The sequence below is a fragment of the Odontomachus brunneus genome, unplaced genomic scaffold (assembly GCF_010583005.1).
Source record: "Odontomachus brunneus isolate Ranch 3 - 2012 unplaced genomic scaffold, Obru_v1 Obru_scaffold_054, whole genome shotgun sequence".
NCBI classification, from domain to species: domain Eukaryota; kingdom Metazoa; phylum Arthropoda; class Insecta; order Hymenoptera; family Formicidae; genus Odontomachus; species Odontomachus brunneus.
Genome location: NW_022639504.1, coordinates 170,001 through 192,044, shown reverse-complemented (window position 1 = coordinate 192,044; position 22,044 = coordinate 170,001). Strand labels below are relative to the sequence as shown.

The window sequence follows — 22,044 nt, the reverse complement described above, 5'->3', positions numbered from 1 at the left end:
TTTTTTTTTTTTTTTTTTTTTTTTTTTTTTTTTTGGTAGAAGTTTTGATGAGATTTGTAGTTCTTAAAAGAGCTCATATAAAGCTAAAATAAAAGCAACAGTTAGATGCTCAATAATGTTGTTTATCAATAGAAATTAAAATTTGAATTTCGTATAATATAACAAGGTATAATATAACAAGGTTAAACGAAAATAAAGAAAACGTTGGCAAATGCAAATGAGATAGTATTCGCGATTCCTATAAACAAAGAAGCATTATTGGACATAAAAATCAGCACTTGTGAGAATAATATTATATTTTAAAGTTTTCGTAGTTGCAAATTATTTACAATCATTGATTGAGAATTAACCATTAAAACATATCGCAAAGTTTCAATGGGTTATATTGAAAAATACGTTGTCGTTTAAGGGTTCAAGAACGGATTATCGCGCTATCGACATAAAAGAACGAATGAGCTCGTCAAGGATTCACTGACAAATAGGATTAATTCGCGAGTATTCGCTACAACACGGACTTCCGCGGACTTTGCGAGTTGCGGGAAGATGCAAAGAAAAAAATGTGGGTCACGACCAACGCAGGTTGGTCAAAGTTAATTTCCCGTCGCGCGAAAGGTCTCTCCCTCACGGCGGCGTACCGCGCTGCGGCCGTCTTTTTCTCCATTACATTGCGCGCGCGAGCAAACACACTATTCATCCACACACGCACATACGAGCACACTGATGTGGTGTGCACGTGTAACACACGCGGTTAACCGAGGTAACTTTGATAACGACATTGGCCGGCCACCTTGTCCGCCAGAATTAACAAAGTTCTCTCTCGAGCGCAAAATTCTCCGCCACGCGCGGCTGTGACTGCGAGAATTTTCTTTTCCTTTTTCTTCCTTTCTTCTTCTCTTTCCTTTTCTCCCCTTCTCTCCGGCCAGACGGTCTCTCGCGAAGGGCGATGGCCTGTGGAGGGTTGTATGATTACGTAAACGACAATCAATTAGGCGCGCGCTGTCGAGGACGACGTGAAGGGAGCCCCGAGGAATTCCGTCGTCTGACGTATAGCCAGACATCGCGGAGCGAATGTTCGAGAACGGAGTTGTCTCCTCGCGGTGCGCCCGAATGCTCGTACCTAGTGTCGCCACTTGGGAGCCATTTTGCCGAATGTGTGCGGAAGTGCAAGGGACGGAAGTGCGACAACGAGGATTCATTCGCTCGGCTTACCGGTCACGCGCGACGCCGACGATGAATCAAGCCGTACTTTAGGGTCGACGTCATTCGAAAGTCAAGCCTTCTCTTTTATTAACTTGACTCGTATTTACGACGTCAAGAGAAGCTACCAAGTCCAAACATTGCTCCGGCTTTTTTTTTCTTTTTTCTCATGTTATTACGGTATGCAATACAAGTAGACACGTCTTTGTGTATGTGTATGTTATGAGTGAAGTCGCCCGCAGGATGTTTCAGAATTACTTCGACAAATCTCGAGTCAGTTTTGCTTCCTTATGAAAGTTTGATCGGTCGTGATTTTTCCCGCCAACTTTTTCGCGTTCAATTCAATTTCACGTTCGCGACTAACCGTCGGATTAAAATTCCTTTCGAGTAAGCGATCCACTTGTGAAATTAAACGAGGAGTGAAATTTCGTTATTCCCATTCAAAAAATATCGATCCTCCGAAACGTGGCTGTACTCTCAACTCACTCTTTGCCCGACATTTATTCTCTTAATCATTCGCAATTTTCCATAATTACTATAGCTCTTCTGGAGGAGATTCCTCACGCTCACGTATATATATATAGAGTAGAGCTTATTTACCCAATTGGGAGAGAAGTGCAACGATTGCTTAGAGTTTACAGTAAACATAATCATAATGAATCTGACGTCAAAATCAGGACGTGCAGATCCAAAGAAAAGCAATACTATATACAGCTCGAGTGAAGAAAGTGCATACAGTTGCTTACAACTGATTAAATTTAAAAGCTAACTAGACTTATCAGTTAGGATTACGTCAAGAATAATAAAACAAATTAAATATCTAGAGTCGCAACTACAGAAGCAATGCTATTACAAATTGGAAGATAAATTACATACGTACGTATCGTCAGACACACGCCTGCACGCGTGCGATAGGCGAATCAATTTCCTTCCTCGAGCCAGTCCTTTCGCCTTCTCGAGGAATTCGTCCGATCGGCGGTCCCCAGGGCGAATCCAGGGCAGCGACCTCGGTGGAGCAGAGCGCGGATAAAGGAAGCGGATAGCGGTCCATCGGCGACTGCTCCGCAACAAAAATCTCCACGAGATACTCCCAGGCACGGCGGTGCCGCGGCAATAAAACACGCCCGCGAGAGAATATCCTTACGAGAAAGTTTCGGTTCGCCTTCAGCTACTTCGTCCTCAAGCCGCGCTCCCGGGAGGCAAGGGTGAACTTCATGGCGGCATGTACACGTCCGACACGTAGGATCCTGCAGAAATACTTCGTTACAAGTCTCGATAGGTACTGGATATATTCGTAGCGTCGCTGTTTCTCGTGAAACCCGGGCTCTCATTTTGGCTTTTATGCGAAGGAAGCCAAGCGTGTCTACGTCGGAAATAGGAACGCGAGGAGGTTTTCCACAATGATAAGGGTGAGACTGGTGCCCCATTGTCGTAAGAATAATTCACTCACGCATGACACAAGTTTTATCTACTCGATCTTTTGGTTGAATGACAAACTGTGATTTCTCGGCGAAAGTTCCCCGCAACATGAGATGTCTTTTGCATAAGCGCGATGTATTTGCTTCGACGACTCGTCGCTTTTTACTCCGAATTTTATAATGTATAATTTTATTTATAATTTTGTATTCAGACGGATCAAGACCGAAAAGGCCAATACGATCAAACCACAAATTTACATACAAGGTGTGAAAAAAAAGTATTCCAAACTTACAGGGTAGATAGTTTTTACTAATTATATTGAATAAAAATTAGTTTATTGAGACACGAATAATTGTGAACATCACAGTAATAATATGATAAGATACTCGTTCGTTTATTGACCGCGTGTGATCAATGGAGACACACAAATTACTTGCGTTGCTAAAATCGAAAAATGTTTATAACTCTGAAAGAGTTGACTTTTCGATCCATGTTTAATAGACATTTTTTATTCAGTATAAGTACTATTTACTCTCTAAGTTTGGAATATCTTTTTTTAACACCTTGAATATTAAAAATGGAATGTCTATATGTCTTCTATTAACTTCTGGACTCTGACCGATTTGGATTAAATTCTGCATAGTTACTCTCCAGAATTCCGCGGAAAATATAAGCTACTACATGAAAGCTGAACACTTCACGCTTTCCAGCTGATTTCATCTCCTTGACAGTTTGTAATAACCCGTGCAACACCGGTAATTCAAGCTGGCGGGATATGTATTTGATGTAGGAGGGATTTTTCAGCTCGCGCCTTGCGCGCGACATCAAATTGAACCAAATGCAGGTTTCGTCAGAGAAGTAATTTTACTCTGTGTAATTCCGTCCTATTTCACCGAAAGTTATCGAAAGCGCTCGACATTCGTAACGAAACTCGACGAGTACATACCACGTACATTCCACTCAAACGATCGATGATGCGACGCGCAAACGACCGCGACATTCGCGCGCTTTCGAAAGCTGCACTTACCCTCCACGGTTTTGTCAAGAGACGATTTTTTTTTCACGAGTCGTAAAACCGGAAAAGCTACACATGCGACAGTGAAAAATAACAATATAACGCGGGAAAGTGGAAGTTTGTTTTTTTTTTGTTTTTACGAATACATCACAGCGCGAATTTCCTCAGTGGCTGGCCCCTTTCGACTTCTCTCGTCGCCGCAACGCGTCTAGCGGGATAATTAGTCCAGCTAATTTCCAGCCCTAGTCTGCTCACGTCCCGCTACGCTCCCACCGACAAAAACGACATCGTTATACTTATCGGGGCGGGAAAGTTTTTCACGATCCTTCACGGCGACGACGACGACGATGTTTGTAGATCGAACGAAACGCAGCTCCACGGAGGGATGTTTAAATAAAAAGGGGTATAACCTGCTCCCTGCTTCTAACGGTTAAAGGAATATCTCGTTAAAAGAAAGTCATCCCTCTCTTGCGAGTAACGCCGGCGTTATAACCGACGTAACGAATGACCAAACTTTTATATAAGCCTCGGCTTTTGCTTGCTACGACGGTATTATATCTTTAAGTATCTATTCATAGAATACTCGATGTAGATTCGATATTAGAGCACGAGTACTAGACGGTACTTGGGTCAAATTAGGCGCGATTGCTCGAGCTAAAGATTTACTTACTTTAACTTAGATAGCTAGAGTGCCTGCGTGCCTCGATGTGTTAAAATAGCGATTCGTCACGACAATAATAATAATTTTGAGAATTTCAGCTACGATAATTTTACACTGACATCCAGAAACGCGGTTCTACGAATCTACGGTTGTAAAATGCTAATATTATTATATATTAGTAATCTAATTATACTTCGCGTTAAAATGATTCTGCCAGTTCGTGTGCATGTTCGTTTATTTAAATTCACCTCGCTTTAAAATCTACCACCTTCCACTCTATACACACGCATAGCGTCATTTTAATTTGACGAAATTACCGTGCACGAACGCCAGTTGCTTTGAATCGAGATCACTCGAGCTATACTCAATTTAATTTCGCGGATAGGCTCTTGGTAACCCGAAGCACCACTACCGTCTCTCTGTTGTTCCTGCGAAATAATGTATGCCGAACTTTCAGCCGCGCCAAGATAAATCATCCGAGGCCGGGGAAATGAATATGATTAAACCGCTCCATTTATTCTGCATTTGCGCGTAATTACGCTCACATTCCGTCCCCAAAGAAGATTAGTCGTAAATTATGAAAATTGCCGGCGTAATCGCGACGCCGCGCGCGATATTTGGTTATTCGCGAGCGCGCACTCGCGTACTCGCGCGCTATCATTTCATTCGCGAAAGAAGCGAGACTTTTTTGTCGTTACTCCGTGCGTCCGAATTGTCGCGATATATTCATTAGACCCCGCGGAATACCTCGGCCGAAGTGGCTACGTGTTGGCGGGGTAGGTACGTGCACGACCGTGCGACCGCGGTGAAATTAGTTTTCTCAGTCCGTGTCCGTCCGCCTACCGGAAAACCGCGAAATGAAAGTGGCTAACCGGACGCAATTCGACGTCTCGCGCAATTAGGATTAGTGCTTAACATCGGCGGAAACTGCCTTCTTCCGGCTATTGCATCTAATATCGCAATCGACGTCGAAAACATGCCTGCAACCGGATTCTCCGTCTTCACGAAGAAATTTCATCAGTCCAACAATTATTCCGAAATTAACCTTTCCTCCACCCCTCTTCCCATCGGCATTCCGTTGTTTACCTCTTTCCTAATGAGAAGAGGAGGGTGAAAGGTACTTGAACGGTTTCAACACTTTGCCGACGGGTGAGTTTGGAACAATAGCCCTGCTCGTGGCGGGCGAGTTTTTTCGGGTGCGCTACCATGCGCCATTAATCCCTAAACTTTTTTTCAGTAACTTGTAGCCATTAAAATACACCCCCTACATGGTGACTCGCATATTTTGATTACAAACTACAAAAATTTGCTTAAAAACGCAAAATTTGAAGAGAAAAAAGTTATTTTGATAATTTCAATTTCAAGATACCTCAGCTAGAATTGATCTCGAGTAACGAGAGTAACGAATAATTCACTTTGAGTGATTAAAAGTAAGAGAATAGAGTCATTGCAGAAAGTCGAGCTATTTACTGTTACAAATATCGAAGAGGAAGAAAAGGACAGGAAGAGAGAGAGAAACTTCATTATGTGTCGCAAGAGTTGAGCGATCCCGTCTTCACAGCTCTTCGCGTCGCATTTATTTTCCGAGATCGATCGATTTTCGACGTGCATCCAAATTTGCTACTCCATAAGGTATTATGACTTACAGGCGTCGTAAACAGAGCCATTTCGAGGCCATTAATGCCTGGAGTAAGCGCGCCGACTTCAGGACGCGCGTCTCTGACCCCGAAGTAATTGTCGCCAGAAGTTATTTCTCACGCAGCACACAAAGACATCTCAGGATGCGTTTCCACTTTACGACGGGCTGCAGTTTATCGCCGCGAAATACGTAATGACGTTACGCGCATCGCGCGGCCTCCGCACGCGGAACGTAAAACCCGCGAGAATGTTGGCCATTGAGGGAAGAGAAAGTAGCAGTAAGAACAAAAGGAAGAAGAATAAAAGGTAACGACGAATATACGTGGTCGGTTTCCTCTTCTTTTTTTTATCCTTCCGCCAAATCGTTTACCGCCAAAAGGTTACAAGGGACGCGCGCTTTTAATTGGACGCGTCGCTTCATTTAATTGAAAAACGGGAGATAAGCTCAGCAACCGTAAACAAGGCGCTGTATTATCGAGAACACGGACGGCGCGGCACGAACGCGGCGGGTTGTGGCTGCTGCTGCTGTTGCTGCTGCCGTTGCTGCTGCTGCTGCATGCGGAACTTTTTTATGCGTCTTATCCGATGCGGCGCATTCATTGCACCCCGCGGAATACGCCTTCGGGGTTGAATACACGCGCGAGCAGCAATGGCGAAATTAGTTTCCCCCGAGCGAGTAGAATTTCGTCTACTTCTTGCCGTGCTTTGGTCCCTCCCACCTCCCCCTCCCCCTTTTGCCAGTGCTCTCTTCTTCTCTTTCCTCTCTTCTCTTCATCTTATTCGCCATCCTGCGTAACGAAGACGGCGTGGCGTGGTAAGAAAACTGGGCGGTACCTTTAATTAAGGATTTCATTTCAAACGTTCCTTACGCGCCGTATTACACGTCGCCAGATATCTTATTAAAGCAACGAGACTCGCGCCCGATACGGCGCAAATGAACGTCGCTTAATAAACAAACATCGACGCGAGAAATCTCTGATGCCCGTGAAACTTTCATTCACGTTAATGAATTCGCGCGAGCTATTAAACACCTGATTAATTAACGCGCGCACGGTTGCGATAGAGATGGAAGGATATAATTGAAGGGCGGCGGACCAGTAGCATATGTCAAGCCTTTTGACCACGACTTTACATGTCGGCGACTGATGAACGTTGCGCACCGGTGCGTTTTGCAGTTCCTCGAGCTGAAAGTGCCGCAGTTCTTCCTTTATTGAACGCGTGAATGGAACAAAAACAGCTAGTGAATTTATGAAATTCGTGTTTGTAATATCAGAACGAGTGAACAAACTGCCGCCAATAACGACGGCTCTCGCACGAGTTACAGAAGAAAGCCGCTGCGACGGTGCTCTTCCTTTGCTCTGCAAAATTCGCTCAGAGGAAAGCCAGCATAGTTTTGTCTTTGAAAAAGTCGCCGAGGCGGAAGCCATTGCGGTGCTCTCGCAGTGGTAAAAGGGTTAAGTCGCGAGAATATCGTCGAGGAAGGGAGAGCCGATTATATTGACGTGTGTCGGCTAAGTGTCACTGACGATTTCCGAGGGAAAAACAAAGGAGTCGCCCCGCGAGAAAAGAGGAAATGTCGTGTGTCGGAAATCTCGCGACGCGCTGTGTTTTTTGTTGCACGGGAGAATCGGCTTGAGTCGACGTCTCATCGCCGTAAAATGATGAAATAATAGCTCGTGTCGGATTAGCGCGATTATCGATTTCCGCAGCTAACACCAGGATTGCTCTAAATGGCATTTTCCTATTAATGCATTGCACGTGTGAGCGATATCCACGTTAATTACTTATCAATTTGTAATTAGGGATTACGGATTAAGGTGAGGATTTGGTTAATGCCGGATAGGATACCAGGCGATGATGCCGCGTGCGGTGCAAGCACGGCGAAAGCACGTAAACTCTGAAATATTTTAAACGGTGCGGTAACGTTAATCCGCCGTAAGCAGATTATCCGCGTAATGAGACCGTCAACGTAATCGCATTTTTATATCCGTATTTCATACTTATCTCTAACTCACGCGTTTTATCTTCTTTACTGCGGTCGCCGTCGTCGCGCGTGATATCACGACATTATTTGCGGTTAGTTTGTCGATATTGCCGTTATTTCATTGTTATTAACGATACAAACATATCATAAGTTCGGCTTAATTATCGCATTACTCGTATGCACACCGTTGCCGAAACAACGGGCTGGAATTAGCGCGAGCGCATGTATTCGGCCAACAAGTCTTTTCCTTCTCAAATATTAATTGTGATTAAAAAAGGAAACAAGTCTAATTCGCTAAGCAATCGTACATTTTCGAGCGTTTTGACATTTCGTCCATCGTGACTGAGTAAACTCGCGTGTGTCATTATTTAAAATAAAATCCTTTGATAAATGATATACAAAAAATGACAAACAAAAAAATATAATCTCATCCTCAGCAGAATTTTCGGGAATTTTACTCTTACACACGGTCTCAAGAGGATTCCTCGCAAAAGCGAAAAGAAAAATATTCTAAGTACATTATTCTTAAATCTGGTGGAATTTCGTCTTTGATCTGCAGTACAAGTCTTGCTCTTGATAGAAATTTCTTCTAGTAAGAGAAAATTTTCTGCTTTGAGCAAACATGTTCCTCTTGATTCGAGGGGAAATAGGTTAGAATAATACCTAGTGGATTTCCGACTAATAGTTCACTTTTCATTAGAAGAGGAACGTTCTTTCGGTAAAAACTTCACTTGGAATTAATATGGAATTACATAATTATATAATATGAAGAATTACATAATTATAATATTAATTATAATATGGAATTACAAATAATAGCATCTCGCAATTAGAGTTCTTATTTTAAGTTTATCATTTGGCGCAATAAAGATAATTTTTAATGAAAAATGATGGAAATCGAGCACACAGTCTCCGCGATTCACGCAAACCGTGCTAGTTTAACCCTTTCGCTACCAACGGGACATGTTTTCCCTACCATTAATAATAATCTTATTCAATTAAATAAACAGAATTTTGGCATTCAGAACATATTAATTACCACTCTATTTGTTATTCTGTTGGAACAAATATGCCATCCCAAAAACTCTAATGGGACATCACAGTGTCTCGATCCTGTTTCTTTAGCGACAAAAACTAAAACTTTTAATTTTTTGCCAAAACCACGTTATATTTTAAAGCATTTAATAAAATGGAAGTAAAGTAAAGAAAAATAGTATCTTTAAAAAACAAAATTGACAACGAAAGGGTTAATAAAAAGCTGTACAGAGTAAATCCCCAATGACCGCACCGGAGGGAGGATGGTGTCGATTAACGGGAACTATGCGCAGAATTACAGATAATCTGCGCCTTATATCGACGCCTTAATTATTTCGCGCTGCAGTAAAATCAGGATCCCGTTAATCCCGAAAATGCGCGTCCGCCCGTCGCCGGCGCGGCGTAACGTAGCGTGCTCTAATGAGCACTCGGCGAGCGCTCGCGCTCGCGCGAATCGATACCGCGTTAATTCCGGAATATCCTGGCCCCGAAACTGCGACTTCAGCGATAGCCGACTCGGATTTCTCGGCAAACTTTCCGCGCGCCGTCGGGGAAGGGCGGCGCGGGGCGGGTGAAATTTGCGAGCCATTAAAGCGACGTTAGCAAGATGACATTACCGCGCGCGCGCGCACTGGCGTTACCGAACTCGGCCGGATGTTGTCGCGACAACAGCGCGGAGGAATTAGAATCGCGAAATAACGTCCGAAACTTAAACTCGGAAGGAGCGCGGGCCAGCGAGCGCGAACGGGCGCGAAATTGCGCCTTCGATTTCGTCGAGAATTCAGAACGACGATGACAACAGCGGCGGTGGCGGCGGCGACGACGACGACGACGACGACGACGCGGAGTTAGATGGACTTGTCATACCTTGTCGGAAGTTTTCGCAAGTTTGAAGGTTATTAAACTCGGCTAAATTGTAGATACATCTCAATTTTAATGGATTCCAAAGGCGGCGTTAACGAACAGTGCCGACGTGTATAACGTATTGTCACGTTCCCTGCGACGTAATAATAGAATATAAAGTACGAAGTGACGAACTCTTGTGTATATATACATTTTACAATCATCCGTATTCCGCCTGAAACATCTGTATCTTCTATTCATCTGCACGAATGCGAGAAAATGTTATAACAAGAATTACGTTAGAATTGTACTTCTGTTTGCGATGTTTTTTTTTATTTACAAAAGTGGCCTATACTGAAATCGTATTATAAATTATACTACATAGTATAATTAATAATAAAGATCTGACGACTTATTATTTGATATGAAAAACATTCGAGTAATTGCAATAATTTTGTGGTGAAAAATTAAATGTGCGTAACATATTTTGAAGCAAATACCTACAGTAATTTCGGTCATGATTCTGTACGATTCAAAATTGCAAAAAATTTTGTTGTAATTTTGACCATAACATTTTCTCCGTGTACACGAAAATGCATATAAATATGAGTGTTATGTCACGTTGATGTTCTCAAAATTACGAATAAAATTACGTTGATGTTCTCAAAATTACGAATTTCTGCTGCGATTATATTACGTCCAAAAATGTTTTCATTAGGCGTCACTATCAGAATAATTTCAATTTTTTAACCATTCGTTCTAGAAGTATTTTGTTTCCTACCGGCGTTGTTATTTCAATTACTTGTGTATTTTGTATTTCAAAAAGGATTTATTCATTTTATTAATGGCTCACACTCTATCGTTAATAGAATTAAAACGAAATTGATGTTCCGCACAAACGTAATATTCTTCACTGTGTTGAAACGCGCTGCCAAAATATATAGCTATCTGATTTTAAGGAAATTAAATTTTTTTCCAAGCGCGTTATCAGCGTCCCGCGTGTAATGCAGAAGACGCGCGTTTCTGTCAAAAATATCGTAAAACGGCATCTCTATGTCGCGAAACGACGACTACGTAACATTGCAGCACGCGAAGTACGCTAAAAGCATCCACCATCGGCGTTGCGTGAATTACTCGTTTCGAGCTCTAAGTGCTATTCATCGTTAAAATTAACTTTCCCCTTTTTCTTACAAGCTATGAAATGCTTCCTTTTAGTTCCCTATTTGCCGCCGTTCCACCGGGCGAAGTAATGAGACCCTAGGGATGCTCGTACACAACACACACCCGCACACTGCAATTTAATTTTTAATTAAGATGAAGCACAATTGAACCACCTCGCGCCGCATTGGTGGAGATTGAGAGGCAACAAAAAGGGTCTATCGCAAATCGCGTTTTCATTGAGTCGCGTAATCGCTCGAGATTAACTCGATTGTCATATTGAAATTAATGTTACCTTACAAAATTACCTTAAAATCAATAAATATTTCTTTCATGGGTGCCATTAACATATTTAAATCTCTTAATTCTCTTCATTTAAACCAAATATTGTTTACTTAAATCAGGTAAACAATATTGGACTAAAATAAAGAGAAGAATTTAGATTTAAGTAAATATGTTAATGGCACACATCAAAGAAATATTTGTTGATTTCAAGGTAACTTTTCCCTCAGTGTACTTAATATCATCTTATTACCTTCGTACCTTCAAACTTGATTAGGGAGAGGAGAAGAATATAATAGACGGAGAAAATGTCCTTTTTTCCCGCAGAACGAGCACAAATACAAACTCAGAATTATTAAGCTCGTCGAAATCGAAAAAAAGACGGAAAACATACTTGCGTTGCTGAATAGAGCCGCTAGAATCTGACCTCTTGCAACTATTAGACCACGCTGAAGAACGCCACTGCTCTTTCCCTCCATTCTGTCTCTCTTTCTCTCTCTCACTCTCGACTTCGGTGTAACGCCGCCGTCTTCCGAGTGAAAAGGAAGAGTGCGGCATTATTCGCCGCGTTTGCAATTTCGCCGGTGCGAAACGCGAGGGCGGATGTATGGCGCGCAATTAATTGTAAAGTAAGCGCGCGCAATTAATTGCCCCGAAGGTTATTACAACGAATTACAGCGGTGCGCCGCGGTGCATTACAGCCAGCGTTAATTAGAATATCCGGGCGAAAAGTGGCGCCGCGGGAGTGGTGACGGTAATGTGGCGTATTTATTCGCTCGCCATAGAGATTCCGGCCTTTTTGTCAGTGTTCTTTCTTCTCGGAAAGGCGTCTGCCCAGTTCGCGATTGTTCCTCGTAATTAACGTGCAAAGAATGCAACGGTGGTTGCGCTCGCCGTATGATATTACCGCAGCTTATTAAGTCATGCACAAGGCAAGATTAATCGCGTACAAATAATTGATATGAATATCTAGATTCTGGCGAGAAGCACAAGTTACTCCGATCAGCCGCAGGAATTCCATAGTGCAGTTTTCAGATAGTCGTTGCGGGACATCCTCTATATTTCGAGTTAATTACAACGCGATGCAAGTTAGCTTAACGCAAAATAATATATGTAATTGCCAACATGAATAATTAATGGAGCGTGATTGTGTCTCGTTCCCTTCCCACCACCTCTCTCCTCTCGCTTTCTGACACTTTTGGCGAACACGCGCACGTTCCAGAACTCTTCGGAATGATCCAGAAAATATAAAATATTAACTCAACCTCTCGTTTAAGTAGTTGTCTGGCGCTTCAGTCGAGAAGTTTAACCAGTTCAACTTGATTTGCCGCCAGCCGCGTTCATGGTTGACGTAAGAGTCTCGAGATCACGAACGATGTCAGCACCCTCGTAAGACGGTGAAACTGTAGTGCCTCCTTCACGATGGGCGAAAAGAAACGATACACTTAGCCACGCACTCTCCGAGCATTCTGGAAAAGACGGTAGACATCCGGGAGATCCCGTGGATCGCGGCGCGGAATCACGGCTGCAAAATGTGTGTAAGATCTCATTGAAAGAATCAGTTAATAGTAGCGATTATTCCCACCATTAATCGGAAACAAACACAAACAGTGCCATTGCACGCGAATCGCATGGAAGCCGTTAATTCCATCGTCACGAACGCAGAGAGCTGGATTTGCCGTAACAAATTAGTGTACCACAGATTTTGCAGCGAAATCTTATCTCCACTGGCCAAAATCAATGAGAGATAGGACGGGGGAGTAAAGTGGGGGTATTTTCGCTGAAAATCAGTGAATATACTCTCCGACTACCGGTGAAACAGTCCTTTTATTGCCGCAGTCAAAAACATTTCTACTGATTCACTTTAAGAGAGTGTGTTTCACTCGACGACTGAGCGTTGCAACGGCAGCTGATTCGCGCGAGTTTTTCTCCGTTATTTCGCCACGATATCGCGTTGATGTTCTGCAATCTCGAATTCCACGGCGGGACTCTCTCATTCCGCCGCGACAACAACGACAAACAGTAATGACGGTACACGAGTGTTGATAAATACGGATAATTCGATTTGTTGCCGTAATGACATTTTTTGGACAGACCGTTAGGAAATTGGAACGGAATTTAGCGTCCGGTAACGTGATTTTATTTGGAGGCTGCAAAATATATCGTGGCTACAGAAAGGGCTTTTGTATAACGGGAGATTAAATGAAATTCGCTTAATGGCCGGCTTATCCCACGCAGTCCTGTCGTCGCAGCGTCCAATTTATCCGTCGTAATCTCGTCCATCAGCGACAAATGACGACACACCGCCCGCGGACGATTTGCAATAAAAAAGAAAAAAAAGGAGAGATCGGCGGGGCCCCTCACAACACAACGTTTTATTCTTCCCTTCCCTTCTCTTTTTCTCTCTCTCTCTCCTTTTCCGATTTATTATTAGGTGACATCACGACGGGCTTGTTCCCACGAAAATTATAGGACATAATATTATACATGGCCGGCCTGGACTTAACGACAGATATATCCAGTGGGAAAGTTCCATCAGTCAGCCGGCTTTGCGTCCGTCCGACGGTAATTGCTATTAACTCGAATATCGAGCCTCGTCGTCGCAACTTGCTGCCGAAGTTCATGCCAAATCGCCTCAACTAAACCGCGCTGAGACATCCCGCCGGTTATAACTAGGCCGCTGTTAGTCGCGAAAGTGTGGACGCCCTATAATTATGGCGCGACGTGTTCGCAAGCGAGGGGAGAAACTTGCTCGTGCTCCGGGTAACTTTCGAACCGATATTGATGAGCCGCGGGAGCAGCCTGTTAACGCGATTGTTCGAGCAGTTCGACAAACAATGCTCGCCAAACGCGGGCGGGGGAGAGAGAGAGAGAGAGAGAGAGAGAGAGAGAGAGAGAGAGAGAGAGAGAGAAAACGCGCGAGTGAGAGAGCGACATCTCGATTTTGATCGGATCTACCAGGCGAGAACGGTCGCGCTACTCAGCACGACGTTTCGGGCTTGAATTTCGAGCGAGGATCAATATTGGTAAATACGGCGCGGAATCGTTGACGATAACGTCCGTGAGAATTTTCACGGCAACTTCGACGAACGGGATCGATTCCGCACAAGCAGAGGAGAATGGGACATCAAAGCGCGGCAATCGAGATGAATCGAGGATTGAGAAATCCCAATTTTTCAAGCCGACGTGTTCGCGAAGATGGAGCAGCTCCATTTCCGATATGATGCCTCAGCTATTTTTTTCACGCTTTTAATCAGCGAGACTCGAATTTCAGAGAATTTTTCAAGATATTTCCCCAGAGGTGCAAATTGAAATGGACATGCATTGTCACGAGAAAAAACGTATCGAAATTTAAAAAGGGGCAATTTTCTAAAAAATTGCAATGCCAAAATCGGAATCAAAACAATTCCCTGAAAAACAACTCTGTTCAAATATTAAAATTGTTTCTTTTATGAGTGCAAAATATATATAATGCACACCTGAATGCGTTAGTAGTACACTATGAGAGAAGAATTATCTAAAAAAAAATATGTTTTTTCAATGGATGCTAATAATAATATTTATTAAATTCTTTTGTTTAAACAGAATAAATAATTGCTTTCATAAAAAATGACGGTTCTAGGAAAATAACTAAATTTTCTTGAAAACATTTTTTCTCAATATAAATATATATATATTAATATAAAAAATAAATGTTACTAGTACTCATTGCGAATATTTTTCTTATTTTTTTATATATTTTCTTTCTTATCTATATCCATTCATTTGAGCACAGCAAGCTATTATTTCTACACATTTAAATGAGTAGATACTAATATACTTATGTACACTGTTTTCGGGCTGATGATTTCTATTTAAACAATTATATATCGCAGGAAAATTGTATTTCGAAATATAGTCTCTATATTCGGATTTCGACATTATGACTTTTCGCGAAATTGCTCCAGTTTTTGAATGTCGACATTTTGAATTTTCGGGACAATGCGTGTCTATATCAATTAACACGCATCTATCGATTACGGTGAAATTTTCGCAATTGACCTCGCTTTGCAAACTAACCGCAAATTTTTGTCACTACCCGCGGTGGTCAATGTGGTCATGGCGGCGCCACGATACCGACACATCTCATTAATTTATGTACAAGTAAATTAATGTAAACTAAATTAAGCGTAACTAATTCTATCTATAAATTTGCAGATAGACTACAGATTAATATATCGAATCAGACTATCAGCGCGGAAAATCAATAAAGCTGACTGGAAAATATGCGAAATACTGCATCTCTATTTGCTCAAAGGTCGGCTAAAGTACTGAATGTTCGACGGAAGAAGCCAGTCAGCGTGTTAATGCAAGAATACGGTAACGAGATGCCGTCGCGCGCAAGTGAAATGCGATTCTATGGGTGTGACGTATCAATATGCCGAACACGCGAGTTACACACCCGACGTTATCGGGGCGTGAAAAGTCGTCGATGGTGGCGATAATCTGTCGGCACGCGAGCGATCCCAGTGTAGCAGCCCGTTGAGAAACTTGTCCCGTTTGCACGTAGTTCCGCCGATGCTTCGAGTATACAGTACGAAGTAAGCGAAACGACTGGCTTGGTCGGATAGAATCCGGCGAAACTTTGCGTTGACAAGAACAGCTTTCACAGGTAAACAACTTAACGAGATATCTTCCCGGTCGGCTTCGGCTTAAATTACACGCGTTTCCGTAGCGTGACGACGAGCGCTATTCGCGACAGAGACGTTCCCGATCGTTTTCGCTCCCTGTCACGCCTTGTCCACGTGAAGGGTGTAATATATCCGTTTAAATGATTGATATTGCCATCTTCACCGTCAAAATAAGTATCAGTTCTGACGCGACCAATATTGGTTTTCCTACCAGTATACGTATTATCCGCATGTCAGGTCCTTCACAAGTGTATTCAGAATTGCCAGAATCTCTCGCGCTCAATCATACCTCAGTTTTACGTGTTTTTGAACAAAAATCAATTAATCAAGTAAACGATTAACGAGACTTATATACTGAAAAAAAATACTTAAACATTCGTTTGTAAGACATACACTAAGAAAAAAGAAATTTATTAATTTGTTAATTTATTAATTTATTAATTTGCAGATTTATTTCATAGAAATAAACTTAATATCACACAAGTAAATTTTCAAGTATTTTTTGTCTCAGTGTAAAGTTTACTCACAGCAATAAACTCATAGAAATAAACTTTGTACTTCACAAATAAATTTCAAGGTATTTTTTTCAGTTATATGATTTCTTTAAAAAAATGAGCGCAGCTAAAATCGATTCTGCAAGTAGTTCTTTGTTCCTCTCCTTTTTACAAAATTCAATAAAGCACCGTGATCGGTTTCTTTCTGTCGTCGGGGCTGACACGTCTCTTTCCTCTCGACTCCACGCTAACACTCGAATCTTCCGATAGGTGATCGTTATATACACCGCCAGATCGAGTAACTGATATCTAATCCATAATTTATCAGTTTCACCTTAGAAGTTATTAGTTTACCCTCTCGCGATTGATCGCGAGAGGATCTCCATGAGTTTCAACCTGCGGAATTTATTCTCGTTATAAACACACCTACGTAATTTCTATTTGAGGGCAAGAGGAGAAGTGTAGATCGAACACAGGTACCGCGTGCGCGATGCAAATCCGCATAGTTTGAGAGTTAAGCACACTCTCTTGGTAAATAATCTTTAACTCGCGGAGAGGTTCGCGTTTGTTAAATAATATCCTGTATCATCTTGCGCTCGGAGGCTGTGCAAACCGCGCGCGCTGCAACGCAACGTAATGCAGCGTAATGTAACGTAATCTAATGCTGTGGGAGCGTGTAAAGATTAGCTCGTACGAATGAATAATATGTGTACTCTGGTATCGAGGCGAGAGTAAGGTAAACGCGTAATTCCGCCGTTTAACTCGCACGTAGTGTACAGTTGATTTACTATTACGACGCTTGTGCATAGAGAAAGAGAGAGAGAGAGAGAGAGAGAGAGAGAGAGAAAGGGAAGGAGAGAGAGAGAGAGAGGGAGGGAGGGAGAGAGAGAGGGGGGAGGGGGAACAGAGGAAGAAGAGCCCGTGGATCAAAGGAGACGCGGGAGCTCCGGGATCAAAGTTTTCACAGGAATCCCCGAAATGCCACGCGAGACCGAGTAGAATTGTGCAATCATATCTATACGAATATTTGACTTCTCTGGCTCGGCGAATCTCGTTCCGTCTCGACTCCGGTGGTAAGTGGCGGCGTACATACGCCCGCCCGGCCGCGCACTGTACTCTCTCTCGTACGTATAATTACGTACGTCTGATTAAATATTATAATTGGCAGACTCGTCCTCGGGCATCCTCCGTCCGGAGCTGCGATAACCGTGCCTATCGTGCCGGACATTTGTCCGCCGTAGCTCGTGACTAATTCATGCACGGTCAAAGCTTCTCGTCCCGATAATTCCCTCCGCAGATTCTTCCTCGCAGTGATGATGGCAAAACAGTGAACATCAGCCTTGATTTTAACGTTTGACACTTTGGTCGGTTAATGTTGAAATCGTGTCAAGGCAAGATCCAAAAAGTGTATATCGAATTATTGATTTTGATGTGATCGTGTACGCGGAACTCGTAACTGAAACTGTGTAATCCGCAATTGATGCGCTTGAGTCTCAATTAAGGGCCGTTTACGCAAGTCTGAACGCGATTGAGACGCGCCGACTATAATGATATTCGAATGTAGCTCAGGCAGTTTATTTTCGTATCAATCACGTTTCTTTGCTTCAAGAAATTACTACTACGAAAACAATCCATCGCTAGATTTCTGGGTATATTTTTGAGTGTATTTAAGAAATTACTTTAGCTGTGAGAAATTATTTATCGGAAATAGTCCCTTAATAGGATTTCTGAGTACACCCGAATGTCTGGATGCGTTCAGTTCCAAGTGTTAAGATCTAACCGCGATCGTACACAGAAACGTTCGCCGTGCCCTTAATTGTCAAATCGAACGGTCGAAACGATCCGCCCGAACTCGTAACGAAGTTAGATGAACGATCGTGCGCGATCACGGCTACGACGTGCTATCGTTTAATTGCGATTATGTGCGCGACAACTTGCCCCGACTGGCTACGTTTAAGGAAGCAATGAATTCGCGGCAAGTTTCGAGAGCGCGCCAAGTTACATTACGATCCCGCCGGCTCCGCACGGTCGCGACGCTGTCGTTCGTTCGGCGAAAGCTTCTAATGCACCACGGTTCTAATTATTCCGCAAGAACCGAAGTGACTTTCAGCCGGAACTGCGCGATCCGCGAGTCTCCGTTGTTGATCCGTGATCTTTGATTTACAGCTAGAACGCAGTGGCGTCAACAACGGACCAACACACACGCGAACAGACGCACGCGCGCAATAAGTTGTAATAAATAAATGAAACGAAATATTTATGTCGCACGTTCTCGAAAATTCGGGAATATCTTGTGTCATTCCACAGGCCGGATATATTCACGTCGCCATGATTCAATAAATTTTAATGCAGTCCCGAATTTTTCGCTCGCCGGAAATAAATACCGTCCCCGCGCTAACGATTAACGGAAGCCGTGTAATAACGCGGTGGATCGCGCCGACGCATCGGCTGCGCGCGTGTATCGTAAAAACTCTGGCAGCTATTAAACAATCACACGCCGCGAAGAACAGAATAAAATGTATATAATACGCGATACACGGAACGATACTCTGCAGACGCAAATGCGGATAAAAAACGATGAATATAAAACCGACAATGTATCTACACTGAGAGAGAAAAATATTAGATTTGATTTCCGGATTTGAGCCGCGTGGATTCTTCTTTGTTTGATTCCGACGAGAAAAAAAATATCTAAGAAATAGTAGACAGAAAAGAAATATTAAATTGAAGTCAATATGTGTGCCGTTAGTACGCATAAAAAGTATTTGCTAATTTTTAGATATTTTTCTCTCATTGTGTAATTTTTTCAACGAGACAGACATATTACTACTTCGCGTGATCTCGAATATTTATTTATCAGGTTTGTTCATTTGCACGATCCTGACTGTCAACCCTCGTTAAACGCCACGCGCTCATTCTTATCTATTTCCTTCTTTTCTTTTTACCTTTAATAGGCGGCACGTCATATATTTTCTACTTTTGACACGTTATTTCGCTAATTACACCGACCGTATCATCGACAAATTACCGCGCATAGGTAAAAGCCATCACTTCGATTTAGTGACATTGACCAATGCGTCCCCTCTTGAAACAATGCAGGAAATCCGACTGAATGCACAGCGGAGTGATTGCTGAACGGAACTAGCTTCTACGCATGGCAAACGCCTCTCGACATTCATTATCTATGCGACGCGCTGCAGAGACCATTACGACCGATCGTTTCCTCCGACACCGCGATCGCGTCTGGCTAAGCTACTATTTAATGATGCATCGTAAGCGATTCGAGTTACCATCCGGGGGATGATAAAAAATCATATATGACGAGAGATTTTAGATACAGACAGATTACAGGAATTACTCGGGACAACGATCTATCACTATCTATCATATGCTCCAGCATTTGAGAAGAAGAGAGCAGGGAGAGAAAGATCGATAATACAGTCACGATCATTTTAGCGACACAATTCAATGGTTGTAAAAGTTGTTAGAAGACAGAGGAAAGAAACGCAGAAACTTTGAAACTTTGTAATGGCTTTTTTAGTTTTTTGGAAACATGAAACTGAATGACAAAAGATACGATTTTCTGATAAGAGCAAGAATATCTGAGAACTAAAAAGTATTTATTCGCGATGGGTACTAGTAACATATTTTCTTCAATCTAAGTTATTTAAATATAATAAATTGCTTTCGTGAAACAAAATTAAAGTTTCAAGAAAACGTAATTTTCTTATTTGAAATATGTTTTATATCAGTATAATATGTTGTTAGTGATGATTGCGAATAAACATGATTTATTTCTCAGATATTTTTCTTCTTAAAGTGTAGAGAAATGCTCCCGTCACTAGACTTATACGAAGAATCGATTCATTATGTGAACACCACGTCTTCCATTCACGAGATAGATATAACTACCGGTTTCCGCGTCGCATCTGCGGATCTGCCTTGTGTAACTCACGTGTCGTTCAGTCATGCCAATTAATACCGGCGAAACTGGAGACAGTTCGCAACTGACATTCCTGACAAAACACGTCGGAGCCGTACTCGTTTAACTCCGCAACGGCCGCTTAAAGTTGTTCAGTAACTGTGATTATTGCCGCGATGCCAAGGGCAGGTTACGCGACACTATTTGTCGCTTTCGCGTCAAACGGCTCTTGAGGGAGACACCTCGCATACCACTCGTAACGTCCTCTCACAAAGCCAATACAAACTGTTGCTTATTTCTTAATTTACAGTAAAACGTTGCGGGATTTAGCGTAAAGTTACCTAAGCAAAGTAACACCAGCTTGTAGGGAAGAGAATATAGAATCAATCGTAATATGTGAAACAGCAAAAGTCGAGTGTGTCGTCTTAGAAAAGAAAGACAAAAAAAATTTATGAAAGCGAAATAAGACCAAATAAATTTTTAAATCAAATAAGAAATGAAAGTTTTAGGTCAATTTATGATTTAATTAGAAATCCACCTAAAACTTTAATTTCACTCTGTGATAGTGTTCTTATAACAGTAGCTTTTATAATTTCACGGTGTGAAGAATTAAACTGTCATACCTAAGTAACTGGATCAGTATTCGATTGAACAAACCTCTATTGTGTCTCGTGCAAATAACACGTTGGTCCTTACGATTCATCCCGCGTGAAGTAACGTTAAGAGGAACGAAAGGAGACGCAAATAGATAAGAAGAAAACTATAAAGAGGGTGATCGCACGATCGTAATTTTTATACCAGAACGACGTCGGCGACGTCGATATCTATCAATGTTACAGCGCCTTATCAACAATCGGCGATTAAAACTTGAGCGGCGACGCAGTAAAAGTTACGACGCCTACTTTTCCGCGGATCTTTTTAAAAGAACGCCCAGCCAAGAAGCTCGGTACGACGCAGTCCGAACCTTCTAGTCCGCCATCCGTCGTAAAATGAAGCGAAATCGCTGTTTCCTGGGCGATATCGTCGCGACGGGTAATTTTACGTTTTTTTGCGAAGAGGCAAGTCCGCCCTTTTCCTCAACCTCAAAGAGTTCTCTGGATTAATCGAGCATCAATCTCGAGAACATGAAAGCAAATTTAATCGCAGATACGAAACCACGAAGTGATGAGAAGCCACGAAACCGAGACGTATCTGCCTTCTCTCGGGTACTTCTATCCCCAGTAGCCTCGTGATACTCGAAAACACACCCCCGTGTCTAGAGTCGGATCCGGCGAATGAGCACAATTAACCAAGAAACGCGTCGGCTTCGGGAGAGAGAGAGAGAGAGAGAGAGAGAGAGCGGTTCTCTCCAAATCCGCGAGAGCACTTACGTGAAAGGCGGAAAATTAACGCGGCTATTTCGTGTCTTGCGCAGAGGAAAGATGAACGAGATGGAGCAGATTCCTGAGGGAGGCTGAGACCGCGCGGATCCTCGAGATGACCGGTTGGAGGATGCGGCCGACCGCCTGGGTGCTCGGCGTCATCGCCATTGTCTCCGTCATGATCACCGTCACTGCGTCAGGTAAACGCAATTTTGATGCATTCCACCTCGTTACCTGAAATTTTATAGCCTGATATCTTCGTTAACAGATTGTTCGCTAAAAAACGACGATTGTCTGCGAGATAATTTAATTATAGGAATATTGAATTAACATTATCTAATTTTATCGTAAATTTTGTCGTTTTT

At 42.5% G+C, this 22,044-nt stretch overlaps 1 protein-coding gene and 1 long non-coding RNA gene across 6 annotated transcripts in view; one reads left to right on the top strand and one right to left on the bottom strand.

Annotated features, from left to right (window-relative positions):
• The window catches only part of LOC116845614, a 213,400-nt gene that overhangs the window by 119,025 nt on the left and 72,331 nt on the right, over positions 1 to 22,044 (top strand). For both annotated transcript variants that reach the window (XM_032818523.1, XM_032818524.1), the window contains exon 2: positions 21,733 to 21,879. In XM_032818523.1, coding sequence (XP_032674414.1) covers positions 21,795 to 21,879 — 85 coding nt within the window. In that variant the 5' untranslated portion in view covers positions 21,733 to 21,794. The remainder of the gene's footprint in view (positions 1 to 21,732; positions 21,880 to 22,044) is intronic.
• Positions 872 to 22,044, bottom strand: part of LOC116845621 — a 137,571-nt gene continuing 116,398 nt past the window's right edge. For all 4 annotated transcript variants that reach the window (XR_004378283.1, XR_004378280.1, XR_004378282.1 and 1 more), the window contains 2 exons: positions 2,078 to 2,444; positions 872 to 948 (listed from right to left, as the gene is read on the bottom strand). This is a non-coding gene — a long non-coding RNA (uncharacterized LOC116845621). The remainder of the gene's footprint in view (positions 949 to 2,077; positions 2,445 to 22,044) is intronic.